Raw genomic sequence first — 20452 nt, 5'->3', positions numbered from 1 at the left:
ATGATCCTCTCACCTTTCTCAAACACTTCTGCCGCTGTGCTCTCCCACACAATGATGTCATCAATGTATTGCAGGTGTTCTGGAGCCTCACCCTTTTCCAGTGCAGCCTGGATCAGTCCATGGCAGATGGTGGGGCTGTGTTTCCACCCCTGGGGCAGTCGGTTCCAGGTGTACTGCACGCCCCTCCAGGTGAAAGCAAATTGAGGCCTGCATTCTGCTGCCAGAGGAATGGAGAAAAACGCATTAGCAATATCAATGGTGGCATACCACTTTGCTGCCTTGGACTCCAGCTCGTACTGGAGTTCCAGCATGTCCGGCACAGCAGCGCTCAGCGGTGGAGTCACTTCATTTAAGCCACGATAGTCCACAGTCAATCTCCATTCTTTGTCAGATTTGCGCACAGGCCAGATGGGGCTGTTGAAGGGTGAGTGGGTTTTGCTGACTACCCCTTGGCTCTCCAGCTCCCGAATCATTTTGTGGATGGGGATCACGGCATCTCGATCCGTCCGATACTGCCGGCGGTGCACTGTCGAGGTCGCAATTGGCACGCGTTGTTCTTCCACCCTTAGGAGTCCTACTGCAGAGGGGTTTTCTGACAGTCCAGGCAAGGTGTTCAATTGCTTAATGTCTTCTGCCTCTACAGCGGCTATTCCAAAAGCCCACCTGAGTCCCTTTGGGTCTTTGTAATATCCGTTCCGGAGGAAGTCTATGCCTAGGATACACGGAGCATCTGGGCCAGTCACTATAGGGTGTTTCTTCCACTCCTTCCCAGTCAGGCTCACCTCAGCTTCCACCAGAGTCAATTGTTGTGATCCCCCTGTCACACCAGCAATGGAAACAGGCTCTGCCCCCACATGTCCCGATGGTATCAGAGTACACTGTGCACCAGTATCAACTAAAGCATCATATTTTTGTGGCTCTGATGTGCCAGGCCATCGGATCCACACTGTCCAGAAGATCCGGTTTTCCCGTGCCTCTCCCTGGCTAGAGACAGGGCCCTTCTAACACTGGTTATCATTCCTTCCCTGGGCATACATACTAGAGGTCCCTTCAAGGGGGTCTGACAGATCGTACCCACAAGCTTGGTCACGGGAGGTTGAGGCTACCTTCACTTTGGTGGAACTCCCCCGGTTAGAGTTTCCTTCCTTGAGTTGACGGACCCGTGCTGCCAGGACAGAAGTGGGTTTCCCATCTCACCTCCCCATGTCTTCCCCATGGTCACGCAGGAAGAACCACAGATTAGCCCTTGGGGTGTACTCTCTCTCTCTAGCTGGGGATTGTTGGGTGCTGATTCTGGGGCCTGTGACTCTCACGGGTGCTGTATTAACCTTCCTTATCTCCTCCCTCATCTCCTCTTTAAACTCCTTAATCACAGCTGAGATATGAGCCTGCATTGGGCCATTAATCATACTCTCATAATTCCTAAGTTTGTTGGCAACAGAACCTATTGTCTCCCGGTGGGTGTCAGCATTGATCGTTGCAATGAAGGTGGCGTATTGAGATGGCCCAAGATTTGCCAGACTCCACAGCATTTGTCCCGTACACCTGACCTTGTCAGGATCATTATTGTGTCGTCCATCCCTCCCAAAGAGTACCTCCAATACTGCCACTTCTCTCAGCTGTTGGATCCCTTCCTCGAGGGTCTTCCAGCGCATTCTATGATGGTGCTCTTGCATTCTCTCTCTGTGGATAAACCTCTCCCTGACACTCATTAAGAGCCGCTCCCAGAGAGAAAGGGACCCTGGTTCCCTTACAAAAACCTGATTTATACCTGAGTCCTGGGTTAAGGGTCCCAAGTTCCTTGCCTCACCACCGTCCAGCTGCACGCCTGTACCCATAAGATCCCAAACCCGGAGTAGCCAGGTAGCATAAGCCTCACGCCCTCGTCGCACAATGTCTTTATGCAGATTGCGAAGACTTTCGTACGTCAGGGACTCGGTGATGATAGCAATCTCTGGCTCCCCTGTGGGTTGTGAGGTTCCTCCATTCCTGTCCCTATCTGCAGGGTGCTCTGCTTTCACCTTAGACTTCCTTGTTTCTACCGGGGCCACTGCTGCTGACCGTGACTGCCCTTGTGGTTCAGCTGGAACCTGGACAGTTGTAACATTAGTGGGTTCCACAGCTGTACTATTAGACTGTCCCTCCTCAAGGCAAAGGGCCGGTTTCTCACCAGCTGGGGAAATGCACTCCTTCAGCATCTCTCGTATCTCCTTAACCAGAACCCTCACCCAATCTGGGCGGTTCATTTCTGAGGTGGGCTGTGGGGCAGGGTCAGGCTCTGGAGCAGCAGCATCTCGAGTCTGTGGTGTAGGTGTGAGGGTAGTTATCCAGGTTAACCTTCCCTTATCTCTGAATGCTAAATATAACAGAACTATCAGCAACACCACCCATTGTATGGTATCATTAGCACTTATAAAGGATCTTAACCCTTTGAGAACTGGTGGAGCAGACCCAAAAAGATGGTTAAAAGGTTGAGAGAAAGTTTGCCCAGGTGCTATTTCCTCGCAGTAGGTACCGTTATTAAAGTAACCCCAAAAACATACAGTTAACGTGTGATAGCTATGAATCCATGTACCTGCCTTCCAGAGGAAATTAAAGATCCATGAATTCCTCACCCAATTAACCCAGAAGCCAAACTTGATAACAGACACCGTAGCCTTAGTTATAGGACCCATTTTTAGATAAGGGTCTGCAAATGGGAAAAGTATAGCTACGATCACGTGCCACCCAAACCAAGGTAAACTAGACCACATGGTGATGCTGAAGATGTTTTTACACACAACAAAACCAAATTACTTAAGAACTGTTAATCCTTTTTCCCTCTCAATGCCCTCGGGCCCCACGTTGGGCGCCAAATTCTGTCTTGGTTCGACAAGACAGGAGTCTGTGAAAGAGGGCAAAGCCTCCTGTGCAATGGAGAACGGCAAACCCCCCTCCCTCTGAATTACCAGGATCTTTAAATTAAAAGGCTCTCAGGCAAAGATATGGGAGTGGGAGTAACAATTCTTTACTAGGAGAAAACTAGACAACAATTTAAAAAAAGGCAAATGCAATCGGTACAAACAAAACCAGTGAAAGAAAAAAGTCCAGAACCTGCGGGGTGCCAGTATCAGTTCTACTGGGACAATTTGCTTCCCTTGCAGTGGCTGGTGAATTGTAGCTGCAGTGGTGATCTTTAGAAGGGTATGGTTTTCCTCTGAAGATCTGGTGGCAGTGGGGCCGGCCTTCCTCTGCGCCGGGGTTGCCTCTGAGCTCCGCTGCCGTCGCCTCTGCGCGCGCCGGCTGCTTCGCTGCGAGTGCCGCCGAAGAGAGCTGCTTCCCCCGGGAATCCCGCGAAGAGAGCGATCGAGCTGCCTCTCTCCCCAAAAGCTACCCCTTTAAACCATAATAGAGTGCTTGCTTCCCCCTCTGGGCGGGACCCCCCTCACTTACCAGCCCGGCAAGGAGTCAGTCAATAGTGTATAAACAAACCATTGCCTTTACGGTGCAAACCATTGTCTTTGAGAGAGATAACGAAACCTGTCCGACAGGTTTTGCCTTCGACGGATGGCAAATAGAATACAAGCTTATTTTACAACCCAGGACAAAAATCTTTGCTGGAAAAGGTACTGATGTTGTTTTGGCAGCTTCAGTACAAAAACTGGCCAGGGGTCTGGAGAGGGTTCCTTGGCTATTCAGTACAGGTGCCCCTGTATTGAACTCACTTGCAAGAAAAGATCCGTTTCAATAAATCTCTTCTGAGGTCTATCAGTGATTTGTCCTCTTTTCTCCCCTTCCTCCACTCCCTCTTCTATAAACATCCTTTCCATTCTGCTTTTTCAAGTGTTCCCAGCCTCTTATGTGTCAGAAAGCAGCATGGGGCAAACAGCCCTGTGCAGGGCAGTCAGGATGGCTGGGAAACCCAAGGGACAGGAGGCAACACCTTGGCTGAAGTGAGCAGTTACTACAATGAAGAAACGTGTTTGCACTGAATGCAAATCTCCCCTTCATCCAGGCCAGTTAGACAATAGGGACAGAGGTTTGTTTTTCTCAAGTTGTTTCCCAAAGAAAAATGTTTTATTTCTTCTCTCTCAGATTTATGTCTTCTCTCTGACTATTGGACATCTGCTGAAGAGTTCATTAGAGACACCCTTGCAGCTGCCAAAAGAACCAGCTGGATTATTGAGCCTGCAGCTCATTTGTTCTGTCTTTTTTCACTTCCTACAGTGAAGAACCAGTTTGCAATCCTTGTTTGTGCTGTCTATCCCACATGGTGGGGACTGCTCTGTGCAGATGTGTCTGTCCCCAGCCCAAAACACTGTCCCTACTCATTGTGATACCTTCTGATGTTTAACTCTGGAGCACACTGTTCTCCCTGTGCTGCCTGCAGGTATCACAACAATCACACACTCACTTCACACTGTATTTTGGTTGCAGCTGGTTTTGTGGTCCTGTGTCCTTTGCCAGGGGACCAGCAGAGCCCAGCACAGCCCGGAGATGTGGGGCCCAGGTTTCTGAGTGTGCCCAGGACTGGCACATCCTGTGTGTCCCACATGTCAGACCTTTGTCTGTTCCCTCATCAAGGACAGAGCTGCTGTCCCTCATTCCCTGGCAGAGGCCATGGACTTCCCCCAGTCCCAGGGGGTTGTTGGTTGCAAAAAGGGCTTCAGTGTCACCCAGCCTTCCAGGGAGGCTGACAAATCCATAAGTTTCCTGAGGTAATGAATAAATAAAACAACTTTTGATTCATTGTGGGGAGCCAACCCTTTCTGAGGAGGAGAGGACTTTTATTTCTTTACAAAGTGAAGCAGAAGGGTGGTTTATGCAGTGTGGACACCAGAGAAGATTTAGGGGTAGCTGTAGTTTATTTATCCACAGATTGAAATTTAACTTAAAGCAATGCCTTCAGTCTGGAAGAGCTTCTTGCTTTATTCCAGAAAGCTATTGGTGATCAAAATCCTTTTATCCCCTGACCTGCAATGGGAGCTGTGTTTATTTCTGGCTGAACACATGAGCACTGCTGGCATTAATTCCATCAGGCTGTTCTGTAAATTCTTCATCGTCTCCTGCATTGATGTTAGTTAATTTGCATTGTAATATCCAACTGAAAACCTTCAAATTAGATTTAGGGAAGCTGGACACTGAAGCACTTTGCTCAGGTGATAATTTCATTTACTCTTAAGCTATTGCTTAGACCTAAATGTGAACATATCCTCTCTTCCTCCATAATACACACTCCCAGGCACATAACATCTCATTTAATTTGATTTTAAAAGTGTAATTTTAAATTCTGAGCAACTGGTAGACAAAAATCATTGTATCAACTTTGAGAAATAAACTTAAAGTGCCAGATTCACTGGGAGCACCCAGTGACACCACTATGTTATAGCACAATATCAAATAGAGTAGAGGCTTCCCAACTGGCTGCAGGAATCTGTGCATTAAAATTTAAAACACAATTGTAGTTTGTGAAGGTGACAGAGATAACACCAACCCGGATTTTCCATATCCAGCATGTCTCTGCTTAATTGGTTTCAGTCAGGATTTTCAGCTAGTCTGGTGTGCATTAACCACACACTGTGATTTCTGGTGAAGCAGTTTTTTTTTTTTGAAACACAGATGTGTGTTCTGGTTCTCTAAATTAGTGGGGTTACAGTAATTCCTTGTGATGCCAGGGTGGAAATTTGATCATGAGTCACACCGTAGTTCACATATGGACTCTGCTGCTCAGCTGGCAGGACTGGAGCTGTGGAAGCCTTCTGCAATATGAAAGTTTTAAGAAAATATCTAACTTGTCATGGCCTCTGAACTCATCATATAGCTCCTTACTTGCCATGCATATACAAACTGATTTTTTATTTTCCCTAAGCAAATGAGAGAGGAAAGGATTTAATTTAAGTATCAAATTGTACCTTTCTCATTCAATATAGAATTTTGCATATCAGTAAAGTTTTTTTCATTTTTTTCATCCAGATTTGCATGTTCTAAATGAGCCCCTTGGCTTATCATGGCAGCTATTGGTACAGAGGGAATTTATAGGCACTGAGAAGTGCCTGTAGGAAGTGTCATGCACACCCATTAGTGCATTATCTGCAGGGCTTTGGGAAACTGCTGGGGTTTTGCTAGCATGTGGGAAAAAACCACACCAGAAAATTGAGAAACTAGGTCATCTGGATTCATTTGCTGCGTCTTTGCAGCTGGGCTTTTGTTGCTGCTCAGACTGACATATCTGAGCTCACCCAGATTGTGCTGCAGCAGGATTCTGTGGCCTCCTCCACGCCTGCTGTCCCTGCATTCAGCTTCTTCAAACTCCTGGCTGCCTGGAGGCCGAGGGCAGGGTTGTGTGGAGCTGGCTGTGAGCTCTTATGAGCAGTAAGAGGCTGCCTCTGCCTCAGAGAGGGTCCCTCAAGGTGCTACAGGGAAAGGCACTGGCACACAAGGAGGTGTTCACAAGCTCCAGCAGAGTGGTTGTCAGAAAGAGCAGCCAGCTGTGGGTCCAGGTGTGCACCTCCCTGGACTGGTCTGCCTCTCACTCTATTTTTCTTCAGCTACTTTTTCCTCCTTTCCTTTTTTTTCTAGACAGCACAACAGCATCTCCAGTCTATGCTGCTTTTCTTCCTCTATCCCAAAACCCTCCTGAAAAATTTGCCAGACCATTTTTGGTGCAAGTGCAAATTTGGTGGCTGTGTTTAAATTCAGTATAATCTCATTCTGGTGGTGAATAATGATCAGAAAGACTAAACTGTGAAGCTGAGATTGTAAGGAGTAAGTACATTGCTTGTTTGCACAGTGTACTGGACACAACCATTCTCTCATCACATGAATATATTTTCTACTGTTAATTTTCCTATACAAAAATTATATTCTCTGCTGTGTCAAGGAAGTTTGGTTTCATTCCAAGTGCTCAATGGATTTTCTCTCCTGTAATCAAGATTATTCAGGGAATGAGACTGCTATGGACTGTGCCCATCTTTGTCTGTTCTTTCTCCTTCCCTGAGAACTTGTGATAAGAGTGGTGCAGAACCACTAAGGTTTTAAGTTCCCCTGAGCTGAATGCATGGCAAGAGCTCCCAGAGAAGGAGATTCTGTTAGCACCCTGCTCTGTGGTGAGAGGATAATTCACAGATTCAGCCCTTATTAAGCTCTTGAGATCCCCGTAAGACAGGACTGATGAGTCCCAGCTGAAGAAGTTTTGGTCAGAGCACACGCCTTAGTCAGCACCAAGGTCATACAAAACATGATTTCTTCTTACAGAACCATTTATTGTCTGGTTCAAGTGAACAGTGTGGGTATTCTTCAATTTGTAGTCTTCTGTAGAAGATACAGACTGTATCAGAGCAACAGATGATACACCAAGTTCAACACATATTTTATCATCTTTTATTTTAGGTGGAAAAACTGGCAAAGTACTTGGACCCGAATGATTTGGGAAGAATCAATTTTAAGGAGTTCTGTCACGGAGTTTTTGCTATCAAAGGTATGTGCATATTTCTTAAAAATAATCCAGTTCAGTTCCACTAATGTTTCTGTGGTTGCAGAAAATGTAATGATCAAAGACATCCTCTCTTTTAACTGTGGTTATTTGTAGTGACAGTAGAGCAGCTCTGGGAACAGAGCCAGGATATTTTTCCATTTTGTGCATCTCATGTATTAATGGGGAGCAGTGCTAGAGCTCCTGCATCCATAGGTGCTTGGGCACTGGTTTACTGGTTTTTGTTGTTGTTTTTTGTCAGAATAAATGTGTTGTGGTTTAAAAACAAATACAGCAGAACAAATAGTAGCTTTGTGGTTAAGAGGCAGGGCCTAGGTTTGATACTTCCAGATTCTGATCTTGTTCTGCCACTGATTTACCTCAGGGAGTTAGGGAGCCCTTGGGCTTTTGGTTCTCTAGTAAGAAATTTAAGACTATTATATTGCTCTTGAGGTATCTACAAGGTATAATTAATTCATGTTGTTAGGGAACTCAGGGTCACGTATTGGAAGGAAATAAGTTAATTACAGATTGGCAATGTGAACCTGGAAGATTAAGATCAGGTGGATCCAGCCACCTCCTTTCCAAGGAAACAGTCCTTGGCAGAAGACACAGACATGGTTATGCTTTAGAGCTTAGTCTAAAGGCAACAGATAAAACAGTGAGGAGGAACTTCAGCTGATTTGCTGCTGATTGCTTTTCTAACTTCCCATAGTGAAATAATCCATCTTTTCTGGACATGTGGTGTGTCCTTTCTAAAGTGTTGGAGTGATGTCATGGCCCAGAGGCTTCACGTCAGGGATAGGGTGAATGTCACAGTGATCACAGTGTGGTTCCAGGAAAAGCCTCTGGAGAGTGTGCTATGATGATTATTGTGAAGCTATTATGATGATAAAAACGTAAAACCACAGTACTTTTAATTAAAGTCTATGTCAGCCAAAGACAGTTTATAATTAGGTGAAATTACCATGAGAAGTTGCTCTCATCAGTGTTCTTGGAGACACCGTCCAAGGTGACACTGATGTGTTTGAAGAGAAGGCAAGAGAAAGCCCAGGAGGAAAGTTATTACATTTGTGCTCAGACCCTAAAGTCACTACTTGGGGTTTTCTTTGAGCAGAAAATGCTGTAGCAAACTGAGCTCTAGTTTAAGTAAGACACAAGCTCTGTAAATCATCTGGTGTCTTCTGTAATTCACAGTCTAAAGATTGCACAAATGCACAAAATACGACCAGGAAGGGATAGAAATTACTCAGAACATCTCTTTTGTGGTAATTGTGCCCTTGTCCATGTACCCTCAGTGATGGAGTGGGCAGCTGCATATCCTTTACTGTGGGGACAGCGTGGGAACATTGAGTTTTCAGAGTCATGAGGCCTTGGGGGTTTTCATCCTTGCTCACCTTGTGGGAGCTAATTCTTTTGTTCATATCCTAAGGTTTAATACCTTGCACTCCAAGTTTATGGGTGGCTTAAAGCCCAGGTGTGGAGCATGTAGGGCCCAAATGGTTTGTGTGCTGGTTGTTAGGCTGTATCTGTGAACAGATGCAGAGAAATCACCCAGTTCTGCAGCATCACCTGGAGCTCCTTAGCACATCTTTAGCATTTCAACACTTACACCGACTCAGTGCCAAGTGTTTATCATCCAAGCAGCAGCAGCTGTATCTATTTCTGATAAAACACTGTGCTGCATGTTTTCACAACATCTCTTTGGAAAAACTGCTTCTATTGCTCACCTCACAGCATGGAAATTTTATTCATTTTTGGTCTGCCATATTTTCCTTAAAAATTAAATTGGTTATGTTAAAGTTCAGAAAGGGCATGTCTGTTCTTCAGAATGGAAAGCCTCCACCATGTTGTTTTAGTGCAGCCACATCCCAAGGGAAGTAGCAGGATTATTATCAAACAAAAGCAATTTGTCTTGGCAGCAACAGATTATAAATACGATTCTTTGACATCTCAGCCTATTGCAATTGCTTGGGGCAGTCAGATTAATAGAGCAAAATGAGATGCTACTATAAATCCACTGGGGTTTTCAGTAATAGAGTATGAAGTTATGCTATTCTTAGCAATGGAAGACAAATGTTTAAATTCAAGCTTTACAATCCTAATGCCTTACTATATTTCTTATTTATGAGATTTCAAATTAATTTGTCTTAAAGATGCTTGCCTTTATAGTACGGTGACAAAATTGTTTGCTGCACAGAGGTGGTGATACAGTGTCAAGGTTTTTTGGTGGTTCAGTGCCTTGAATTTATTTAAATCATGAAGTTTGAGATATCTAAGAACAACAGATTCAAATCAGAGTTGATCTCTGATGATGTTGGTTTGAGCATATCCAGGGTTGGATTTCTGTGGAAAGCTAAATACTGGAACTTGAAAAAATCCCAAACATCTCAGTGTTTAATGCTCTGTAAATGGTTGATAGAGGAACTCCTATCCCTGGATCTAAAATCTGCAGCTTGGCCTCTCTCCTCCATAAACCAGGGTATTGTTTACTCTTGTATGGTACACATGAAAAGTGTTGTGTTCCTCTGCGAGTGGACATCAAGCCTTGTTTCCTCCTGGAGCTGCATAAACCTCATGACATATGGGTCATGTACCAGCAGCAGCTGCTGGGACTGTCAGGTGGAAAACAGTTCATTTCCTTCAGCTGCTGGGCAGCAGGAGCTGTGGGTAAGGATGAGCAGTCTCACTGACAGTCAGACCTTGGGAAGTGGTGGAGAAGATTTGTTCAAGTGGAGGTAAATATGCTAGAGGGCAGAAGGTTTTGGAGGAGCCCCTTCCCACTGTGTCTCTGGGGTGGAATACTGCTATGGTGCTTGCTATTTATGGAAAGCTTTGCTTCTTTTGCTGGTGTTTTGTGGATTTACCTTGGCATATGTGCTGTGTCCCTGCTGTCCAGGCTGCTTTCCCTATGCAATGAGGCTTTGCCAGAGCCAGGGATGGGCTTGCCATCAAATTTAAAGCTTTGCAGCAATTTCATTGGAATGCCAGAGTATGAAGGATTTACTGGGGCTCAAGCTGCCCTCTCTATCTGCTGCCTGCAGGGTTTTAATAACAATCTGCCTGTAGAGCAATTGCCATGAAATAACACCTGTAGCCTCTTACCCAAGTGCTTTGTGGCACTGCTCAGAGACACTGAGAGAGCCAGAATATCACTCAAAGGCTGAATTCTCATTAATTTCAGCAGGGTCAGCATGGGAACCATTACTGTTTGCTCAGCAGAGCCAATGACTGTTTTTGCTGTTCTGAATTTATAATGTACTGATCCAGTAAATATTTTCTGCCACTTGTAATACTTAAAGGCTTGAGTGGAGCTGCTAATTCCCTGTGCTCTGCAGGCTGGTAGGTTCCACAGTCAGATACGTTTGCAGGACCAGGCTCTAATTGAGTCGGACCTGTTCTTTGTGTTCTAAGATTTCTATTGTCTTTCCAATAGCCTCTTTACCTTGATATTCTGCTTAAAAGTACCCAAACCCTGACAAATAAAGGGGGAGCTCCCCCTACTGCCCTCGGTGTTACAGCTCACAGTAATAAGAGGGTACTCTATGAACACAGATTAATACAGAATTAAAACACAAAGGCAGATGTATTCTGACTTTATAGCTTATTTTAACCATGAAAACAGTGCTGATTGCTGTGTAGTGTTTGGAGGGTCATGGCTTTTATAACAGGAGAGACTGAGCCATGTCAGCACAGAGCATTTCTGCATTTATGAATCTGTGTACTTCAGCAGAATCACTGTTTTTTCAGATTAAATCATACAGCCTGTTGTTCTCCTGGAGCAAGGGATTCTCTCCCTTATCTTGTAGAAGTTCAAGGACATTTTAATTATGCTTGGTTTTGGAATTTGGAAATAGAGAATTGTAGGAGCTCCTTCATTTTCATTAATAGTGTGGAAGAAGCACAGCTGTCAATTTGTACACTTCCCCACCTGCAGCAATAGCAACCTTTGAATCTTCAAAATAGTAACACAGACCATTATGTGCCTTCAAAAATCCATCTCTGTGCTTCCCTAGGTCCTGAGGCATCTAATTACTGCAGTAGCTTGGAAAGCTTCTAGAAGTAGGCTGTATATAAGCACCTAAAAGTTAAAAAGTAGATATGTTTCTCTGTGAGTTCCTAGCACTTCTAATGAAAATTCCAAGAATACAAATGTACCCAAAGTTTCAAAGAAGTGTTCCAAAAGGGATGTTGGCTGTTCTGCTAGCTCAGACTGTGACAGGTTATTTGGACTGTGAAATAATATGAAAATAATAAGGTATGAAATTTGATGGTGTTTTTTCAAAACAAAGTTTTGTAAATGAGCGTTATTTCTGGCCTTCTGATTCACTGGAGATTATTTTTGTCTTAATAGCTTTTCTAGTTTCATTCAGATACGCCAAGCAAACATATTTCTCACAAAACCAGTGCCAAGTTTTGGCCATTTCCTTCAACTAATTATAAAACTTAATTTGCAGTCCCATAGCTGAGAAAAGAATTTTACCAGCTGTGCCCTGAAGGTCCAGCATGGACTAAGAGATGGGTATGTTGCAGTCATGTAAAAGGGAGTTTATTTGCCTATAATATCTAGGACCAGGACAGCTGCACCACCATGGGAATTTCAGTAAAGCACATCAGAAAACCCCAAAGTCTACATGAACCTATTCAGGTTCATAGCTACAGATCTCAAACTTCAGTGAGGCTGTAACTGGAGATGATCTGATGGATCTATCCCTTCTGGTAAGAATAACTTACAGACAGGGGTGGTGCTTGGGATGGCTCCAGGGACAAGGACTGTCACTGAATGTGCAGAGTTGAGCTCTCCTGGAATTAATTACCTATAGCTGCTCAATGAACTGAAATTTGCTACTCCTGAAAGTACTTGAGAGTTTTCTAAGACTTCACTGATTTCACTAATAACACCCTGAAACCATAAATAAGTCTAATGTACCACCAAAGATCCAAGGACAGATAAAGTAAAAAGCTCTTGCTGTTAGGAAAAATGCCAGAAACCAACTAGATTCAATTAGGTAACCAGATTTGATTTCCTATAGTATTAAAATTGCTTAATTGCCTGTGAAAATTGTCTGATGTGTTATGGGTTAAATCACCTTCTTGAAACATTTTCAGGAAACAGCTTTGCTAAAATTGAGTTCATTTGTGGCCAGAATGTCTGTTTGCAAATTGAATGTTTGTTAGGGTGGGAAAACCATTCTTAAGTAAAACTGGTTGTAAATATATAAAATTATCTTGTAAGGGATATCATGTCTAGCACCTGAGTGAATTGAAAAAGTTGGCAGTTCGTGTCTTCCCCTTCAGTGACTTGTAAATGACTTTCATCTTTTTTGCTTAGGACTGAAGATTACCCTCTTCTGTTTGCTTTTTCATTTGTAGTATTAGGATAAATATTTTTAACTTGGATAATTTTGACAGACCAGAGAGTGACTCAGTGCTTTGTTAAACTAGAACTCGTACACAGGCCTGTTTCAAATAGTCTTTTGAGTGGACAGAGAAGATGCTTCTGTGCTGGCTCGTCAGGTGTCTTTAGCCAGGAAAGAAAATTCAGAATCTTCTGGCCACTCTCATTTTGTGATCTGATTGTTTAGTCCTTTCTCCAGACATAAGCTTGCTGCCAGTCTGCATCACAGTGATTTTAATCGAGCACAGCCTTTCACAGTGTTTCTCCATGAAGGGCACCCTTCAGTGGAGCTGCAGCAGTGGGTGCACAAGGAGCTGGAGCTAGTCCTGGCTTGCTCTTTTCTCCCTCTGCTTCCTCACTGTTATTGCAGTGCAGCTAGGTCTTCTTGCCAAGTGCTGCCCAGAAATGTAGATGAAATTTTCCCAACTGCAGCAAAGGAGAGAGAACATTGAGCACATTAATATCTTATGATACAGGTAGACATCCAAATGAAATATCTCTAATCAGCCATGTAAGTGGCTTTCAGTTCTACCTTTTCCAGGAAAATGAATTTATAGCAATAATGGAACATCTCTAGTGCAAGAGGTCCTTAAAGTAGCCAGGAATTATTCCTTTGCTTCATTGCAATGGGTTATTTTTGGACAGATTCTAGCCTTGGGTGCACACTGCTGCACAGCTTGAAATATCCACCACGGCAGTTCTGCAGACCTCAGCACATGAGGTTTTGCTCAGGAGTGGCTCTGCTAGCAAAGAACAAATATTTGTCCGTACCTTCCTATTTCCATATTGAGATTTACCAGAGTAAACCTCGATTTGTTGTTGTTTTCTGTCTGGACTGTGACATACTAATTTAGCTCACTGCACTTCCCAGGCTGCAAGCCAGGGTATGTTCTAATAAGAATACATCCTGGGTAATAAGAGCACACATGGTAAAGCATTTGAGACACTCCAGTGTTCTCTCTTTATGTTACACCATTGTGTAACCCTCCTGAAGTATCTGAAAAATTCAAATTATATTTAGATGAGGGGAGCAAAAAGTGAGATTGTATTGACACTGTTGCAGAAAAACACTGAATAAGAAAGCTGATGCATCACTTTCCTGGTGATAAGGGGTGGTCCAGGGAAAAGACCAGCATCCAGAGTGGAGAGATTCCAATTTGTGTCCTCACGGGGAAGAGAAGAACAGAGAACTTATTCTTAAAACTCAGTTCTTAACAGGAATAAAAAAGTGGCACAATCTTGAGATTCTTGAAGCCAGTGGCCATTTTCTCATTCATTTGCTGGATGCTGGAACAGGTTCAGATGTCTGCGAGGTAGTGCTGATGTGGTTTAGTAATCTCAGAGGAAAATTGTCTCTCAGCACTTCCTTCCCTTCTTCCCTTTCTAATGGAGTATAATGATATGCAGATCTTCCCAGGAGGATGAAGAGAGCCAGGCTGTCATGCCAGCTTGCATGCAGATCAGTGCACAGGGGATACTGCCTGCTGCACACCCAGACTTCTCCCTGCTAAAAACTCACCTTTGCAGAAGGTGACTGGTTCAGATGAACTTATGCCCTGAATCTGCCAGCACCGATGGAAATTTGGCCTGTGACTACAGTAAAAGCAAGATTTGACTTTGTTTGCCATTTTAAGCTGTGCAGTTTGGTAGTCAGATTGGATCACATGGCTGCTGATGTTCTGGAAATGAGTTTGGTGCTTGGCCAGGTTCTGGATCAGGCTGTAGAAGCCTGGGTCAGGTGGCTCTGGTGAAGAAGCAGTGGGGGCTGCACTGAGTCAGTTGAATGCAAAGGAGGCAATGCTTTTCTCCCCAGTCTTTTTACTGAATAAATGACAGGCCAAGAGCTATCATGAAGTGGTTCTCCCTAATGGACAAGGGAAATTAAAGAATGTGATTAGACAAGAAATTAACAGTAAAGAGGGCACACAGAAGACTCTGTGTTTCAGACCTTGGAGATTTGAGAGCTGTTTGTGACTCTTAACAGACCAGTCTGGCTGGCCTTTTGAAAGGAGGCAAGGTAGAAACATTTCTTACACCCTTGGTTTGGGCAGTTAAATCCTTTTTAGAAGACCCACAACTTTTGTAACTTTTCCCCACTAAAAAAAAATAAAATTGGGAGAGCACTGTTGTTAGCACAACTGCATTAGGAAAGTAAAGCTTGAAATTATGGCGTAAACTATTGTTGAGAAATTTTAGAACACTGTAAACCTACTCCGTTCATTATACTAATCTGCATCCCTTACTGTGATGTGCTTGGTATTTATTTTCCTTTTTTGCTGGAGGTAACTAGCTTTAAGGAGTAGTTGCTCCATCTCATGCAGAGACCTTTTAGCAAAGCAGTTCATATGTGTGATGAGTCTCACAGTGGGTGCTGGCACAAGGCAATTTGATGAGCAGTAGGCTTTAGTTGTTAATGTCAGAAGGTAGAAACAATAAATTGAATTTTCCTTTGTGAGAGGACTAGCAAATAACTTTAGGCAAGCACAGAGCACTTTAAGCTAAAACCAAGAGGAAGAAAAGGATTGTGGCTGGGTGGGAAATGTGACAGTTACAGGTAGGGCAAGTTATGTAGAAAGATGCTCTCTCCGGGCAAACAATTTAACATCTTTCCTCTGTCAGCCAGTAGATGATATTTTTGATTGTTAATCCCAGATAAGCTCCTCTTTGGGAAGTGACCCTACCACACATTCTTGCCCACTTCTCCAGCAAAGTGGGTATTTAACAGCTTCATTTATCTACTCAGTACCACCTGAGACTCTCACTTTGCTGCAGAAGCTGAAAAAAGGAAAAGAAGTCTTGCTGCCTTTGTCCGTGTGACATTTCTGAAGTCTGATGATGTCTCCATTCAGCAGGTGCTACCTCGACATGTGCCTGTGTGTGGCAGACAGGGACAGCACAGTGATCCCCCTATTAGGCTTCTCCATCTGGTCTTTTTTTCTGGTTTCTAAAGTACTCCTTTCCTTTGCAAGGGACTCCTCTCCATAACCACAACATGTCTTCATCCCTACAGATGTTATTCATTAATGTAAAACTAGCTGAGAAGGTCAGCTAATGGCTTAAACCTGTTCAGTTCACACTTCCTTCCATCACCCTGTTTCCTCTGGCTCACCTGCTTTGGGAGAGGTACCCATGTGTAAGGTCACAGCCAAATATATTGCATTAGTGCTGGGATGGAAGGGAGGAATAATTGCTGGGCAATTGCAGCTTCCAATTAGGATAGTGCACAACACATGCTGAGAAGGTTTCACACAGTCTGGGCCCAAGGCTGTGAGCTGGGTGCTCGAAAATAACCTGGCCTGACATTACTGCCTTCTGCAGCTCACCCTGCCAAGTGGAGTCACTGGTAATTAATGGGGAACGAGGCATCTGGTGATTTCAGTGTTTCTATATTTGTCTCAGGTTTTCAGATGAGAGAAAGGACCAAGGGAAACACAGATATTGATTTTTCCAGCTCTTAATGTGGTTGTTAACAAAAGCAAACACACAAGCTTCGAATCTCTGGTTGCAGTGCATAGATATTTGCTTGTGAAACATTCTTGTGGCAGAGCTGTTTTTGAAGGGGGGGTTTGTGACACTTAGGCATTGCCCCTTTGTCATTTTGACCAGAAAAATTAGAAGCAGCTCCACCTGACACTGATGTGCAGTAGTTGGCAGATCATGCCAAGCCTGCAAACCCAGTGTTTGACTCCAGAGCCTGGGTTTGGTTAGAGGTGGTTTTGTACCCCACAGGGTACCAAGCCAGGCAATGCTCAGCTTTCAGTTTCATTGCAGACTAGTGTATCCATGCTGAGATAATTGCACTTTTCAAGTTCCACATGTTTAATTGTGTGCTGGGCAGAACTCTGAAGGCTGAGTTGTGTTACACCTATTTAAATAAATCCCAAAGCTGCTTTCCAAGGTTTTGTGCATACAGATTGGCTAGAAACCAGTGTTTCTTCCTGCATTGTCCATGTAATGGAAGATAAGCTCTTGGCCTTACCATTTCCTCTCATTTTTCTTTACCAGGCTGTGAGGAGTTACTGAAAGATGTTCTGTCTACTGAAAACTCTGAGCTCCAGCTCTACCAGCCACAATATGTTGATTACTATTACCAGGTAAGAGAAGCACTAATTCTGGCTCATGTTTATGGGCTGAGGAAGCCTCTGGAGTGATGTGTAGTTGGATCATTGTAAATGTTGCTGTTTTGCTTGGCCTGTTGACTCTTCCTTCCTCGGTTCATGGCTGTTAGCAAGCCATCCATACTGTTTTAGCTGCGTTTAACGGGTTCACTGTTGGGAAAGTGTTTAGCATTTAGGTAATGTTCCTCTTAGAAGCCTCGGTATTCACCTGGCTGTGAAGGGAGATCCCTGTACAAGCTCGATGGCACCTCGCAAGTGCAAAACACTGATTTGTATCTAATTAAATCAGTCAAACTTTGTAAGTGAACAAGTCCTTAGGGACCTTCTGCAGATAATAAACAGGTCCTCAACAGCTGTTGGGAAGCAGAAACAATTCACCTTGGAAACCTTTGCTAGTATTTTGGCTGTGGGTGTATCATATTTTTAAACCATTAAAGATCCTAATTTGTATCCTTAAGTTGTCAGTGTCTGTGCAGTCTAAGAAGTAGAGTATGGCTAAATTTTCCTTTTAGCATCTCTTTGTCCCTTCTTCACTTCACTTTGGTTTTTATCACCTCCACCCACGTAAAGATTAAAGGTGCAGTTAGCATCTTGCATTCAGAGAAGGATTGTGTCAGTGGTGTTACAGACTGCAAATGATAGTGAAATCAGCAGGAAAAGCATTTTACCTTCACAGGTAGTGAAGTGTGAGGACAATTCTCATGTATTGAGGAAGGATGTGATAAGTGTGTTGGTGAGCTGCAGTTACACAGAACGGTTTCACTGTCCATAAAAAAAACCACAGAGACATTTCCTGCACCTCAGTGCCCATCACCACTCTGCTTGTTTCTAAACCCCTGTTTTTTGTCACTGATGACACAGATACCCACCATGCTGTTGCTTGGTTACCTTAATAGATGCCATAAACCAAACTCCTTGGTTTGCAGTAGCTGAAAGAGGCTATAAAATGCAAACAGGCTCTGCACACAGTCAGTGTTGCCCTGTTGCTATGCAGACGTGTCAGGCTGGTTCTGACACTCTTAGAGCACAGGTTACAGTCGGGTCTGTATTCCATAGAGATTTCACATCTGCTGTCATGCGAAGATATGCTGGGAAGAGCTCTTGAAGACAACCTGCAAAACTCTGCAAACTGTACCTCTTCTGCTATCCGTCCTCCAGGAGAGCCTGAGGGTGGAATTGCAGTTGCTAATCCTGGTAACAGCTGCTGAGTTTCCTAATTGAGTGCTGGATTTGTGCCTCTGGGAGAGGGAGGGGGCAGAGGGTGACCTCCCTGTTCAGAAACAGCTGATTTGACACTGCTGTGCTGGAAGTCTTGCTGGTCACTCCTGATGGCCACCAGCGCCTGGGATGGTCCCTGCAGGGGTGGCACCACTGCAGTGAGGTCCTGTAGCAGTGTTTGCCCACTTTAATGGAGCCAATGCAGGATTTGTGCGGCCTGGGAGCAGAGCCAGGTCATTCCGCACCTGCCCGGGCCAGGTGAGCTGTCATGGTGGGCAGAGGACAGGGAATGGTGAGCACTGTTGTACATCCCGCTGCTCTCCAGAGGGGCTGGTTCCATCTGCCATCTCCAGGTGCAGTTTGGAAACTGTGCACTAGATGTCAGCTAAAGACTGGGAAAAGGCGTGAACAGCCTCTGCTCCCACCTTAAGGAGCCTGTGCTGTGGCAGGAAGTTGGAATTTTCTAGCTGATGAAGTAGAGGAGAACTGAGGGTCAGGTGGATTTGAGGCTGTCATCATTCATGGCGTTTGTTCCCCGTTCCCAAAGAAGAACATATGGAAAACATATAAGCTGTCCTTGCATCTCCTGGATATTGAGTGTGAATTTCTGGTGCTGTAATCAAGTTTATGGGCAGCTCCCGTTGGCACAAATGGTAGTTGCTTGTCTAATCTGATTTTTACCCCAGTACGTCCTTTGCATGTCTCTCTGAGTTTCAGGTGCACTCAAATTCCCAGGCAGCAGAAGGACATGACTGCTAATGATGGTACAAATAGAAACTTTAAAAGGGAATACATCTTTTTTATTCCACCCAAGGGGCTGTGCTTACACAAAAGCAGGTGCTGAGCTGGTTCATTGTTATGCTGTCTTTGCATTCATGTGAAAGGAAGGACTTGAAAGGAAATTTCCCCTGTCCTCTGCTTTCACTTTTCCTTCCCCTCCTAAGAGCCCCCTCCCTGTATTGTAGCTTTCTGAAGCCCAAAGGCATCAAACTGAAGAGGTAAAGGTAATTCCATTTGTTCGTTGAAGTGGCAGGAGCCACTGTGAAGTGCTGAACTAGTCCAGCTGTTTGCATATGTTGAGTCAAATGGAGAAGAAGCCTCCAGCCTTTAATGAAGACCGAATGTAATTAATTTAAAGGGATATATGAAACCTCCTGATACCAGGAGCTTGTGGCATTTAATTTGATTTTTTTTTTTTGAATGGTCTGATTTTACTTTTTTATTTTCTTCAGTGTAAACAAAGAGCAAAAGCTGACAAGCTTTTAATATCTGAAAACTTTGTAAAAAAATCCTATTCTGTATGTAATTCAAAATGTAAAGGCCATTCCATGGAAGATTCTTAATGGCCTGTATTGAGAGGCTGTGTGAGTGATATCACAGGCAAATGGAGAGCTCTGCCTTTGAGCTCAAGGCTGTTAAGGTGTGATATGTAGAACATAAAGAGCAAAACTTTTATGGGTTACTACAGGATGTCTCACTGACTTCCATCAGCATTGATTCAGGCTGCAGAGTGTGCCTTCTCTTTGGACCAGAGACAGCTGGTCCAAAGAAACTTAGGAGGGTGGGATTGCAGTTAGGAGATAGCAGTTCTAGAGCCCTTCAGCTTTGGGACCTACAAATAAACCTTTTCTGTCTGTCTGTGAGTTGACTCTGTTGATTTGGTTAAAGTCTGAATTGTGCTCCATTTGAGGCACTGCTTCAGTCAAGTGCTGTTCATTAGTATAATTTCTGTCTCTCACAGCCTTTAGAGAGGTAATAGAAATACTCAGAATTTGCCAGAAGCCAATTTGTCAATCCAAATTCCTTTCCCAATATTTGGTGCGATGGCCTCAACTCTTGTTTTGCCTTTGGTTTGAAGGGAGACAAAAGTCTCCCTAGTCCCGTTTGCTTTGTGGCGGGCATCTAGTAGCACTTCAGAGCCCTTGGACAGCCTTTTGGAGATGGTAACCAACACAGAGCCCACAGCTGAAGTTTGTGTGTGAAAAGCCAGGCCCGGACTGAGCCAGCTCAAACAAAGCAGAGTGCCTGTCTCCTGTTTGCAGCAGGCTGGCTCTGCGCCTTGCCGGGCACCCAGCCAGCTGGGAGCGCTTGCCACAGGACTCACAGGGAATTAGGCTGCCTGGAGCTGCAGCTCTCTGGCCAAGATTTGCATTGCAGGCCCTGAGAAGCAGCCGTGTGGGTCTAGGTGCTCTTCTGTCTGAGCACCTAAGTTTAGGGAAATGGGAATCAGAACAGGAGCTCCTTTGTCAGCTCTTCACCTGTTGGCTG

At 44.3% G+C, this 20452-nt stretch overlaps 1 protein-coding gene across 2 annotated transcripts in view; it reads left to right on the top strand.

Moving 5' to 3' along the window:
* RAB11FIP4 (RAB11 family interacting protein 4) overlaps positions 1-20452 on the top strand; it is a 124391-nt gene that overhangs the window by 35188 nt on the left and 68751 nt on the right. For both annotated transcript variants that reach the window (XM_021537790.4, XM_021537782.4), the window contains exons 2-3: positions 7369-7456; positions 16854-16942. In XM_021537790.4, coding sequence (XP_021393465.1) covers positions 7369-7456; positions 16854-16942 — 177 coding nt within the window. The remainder of the gene's footprint in view (positions 1-7368; positions 7457-16853; positions 16943-20452) is intronic.

This window comes from Lonchura striata, chromosome 18 (genome assembly GCF_050655825.1).
Source record: "Lonchura striata isolate lonStrDom1 chromosome 18, ASM5065582v1, whole genome shotgun sequence".
NCBI lineage: Eukaryota > Metazoa > Chordata > Aves > Passeriformes > Estrildidae > Lonchura > Lonchura striata.
The sequence above is the reverse complement of the archived record's forward strand: the minus strand, read 5'-3'. Positions and strand labels throughout refer to the sequence as shown.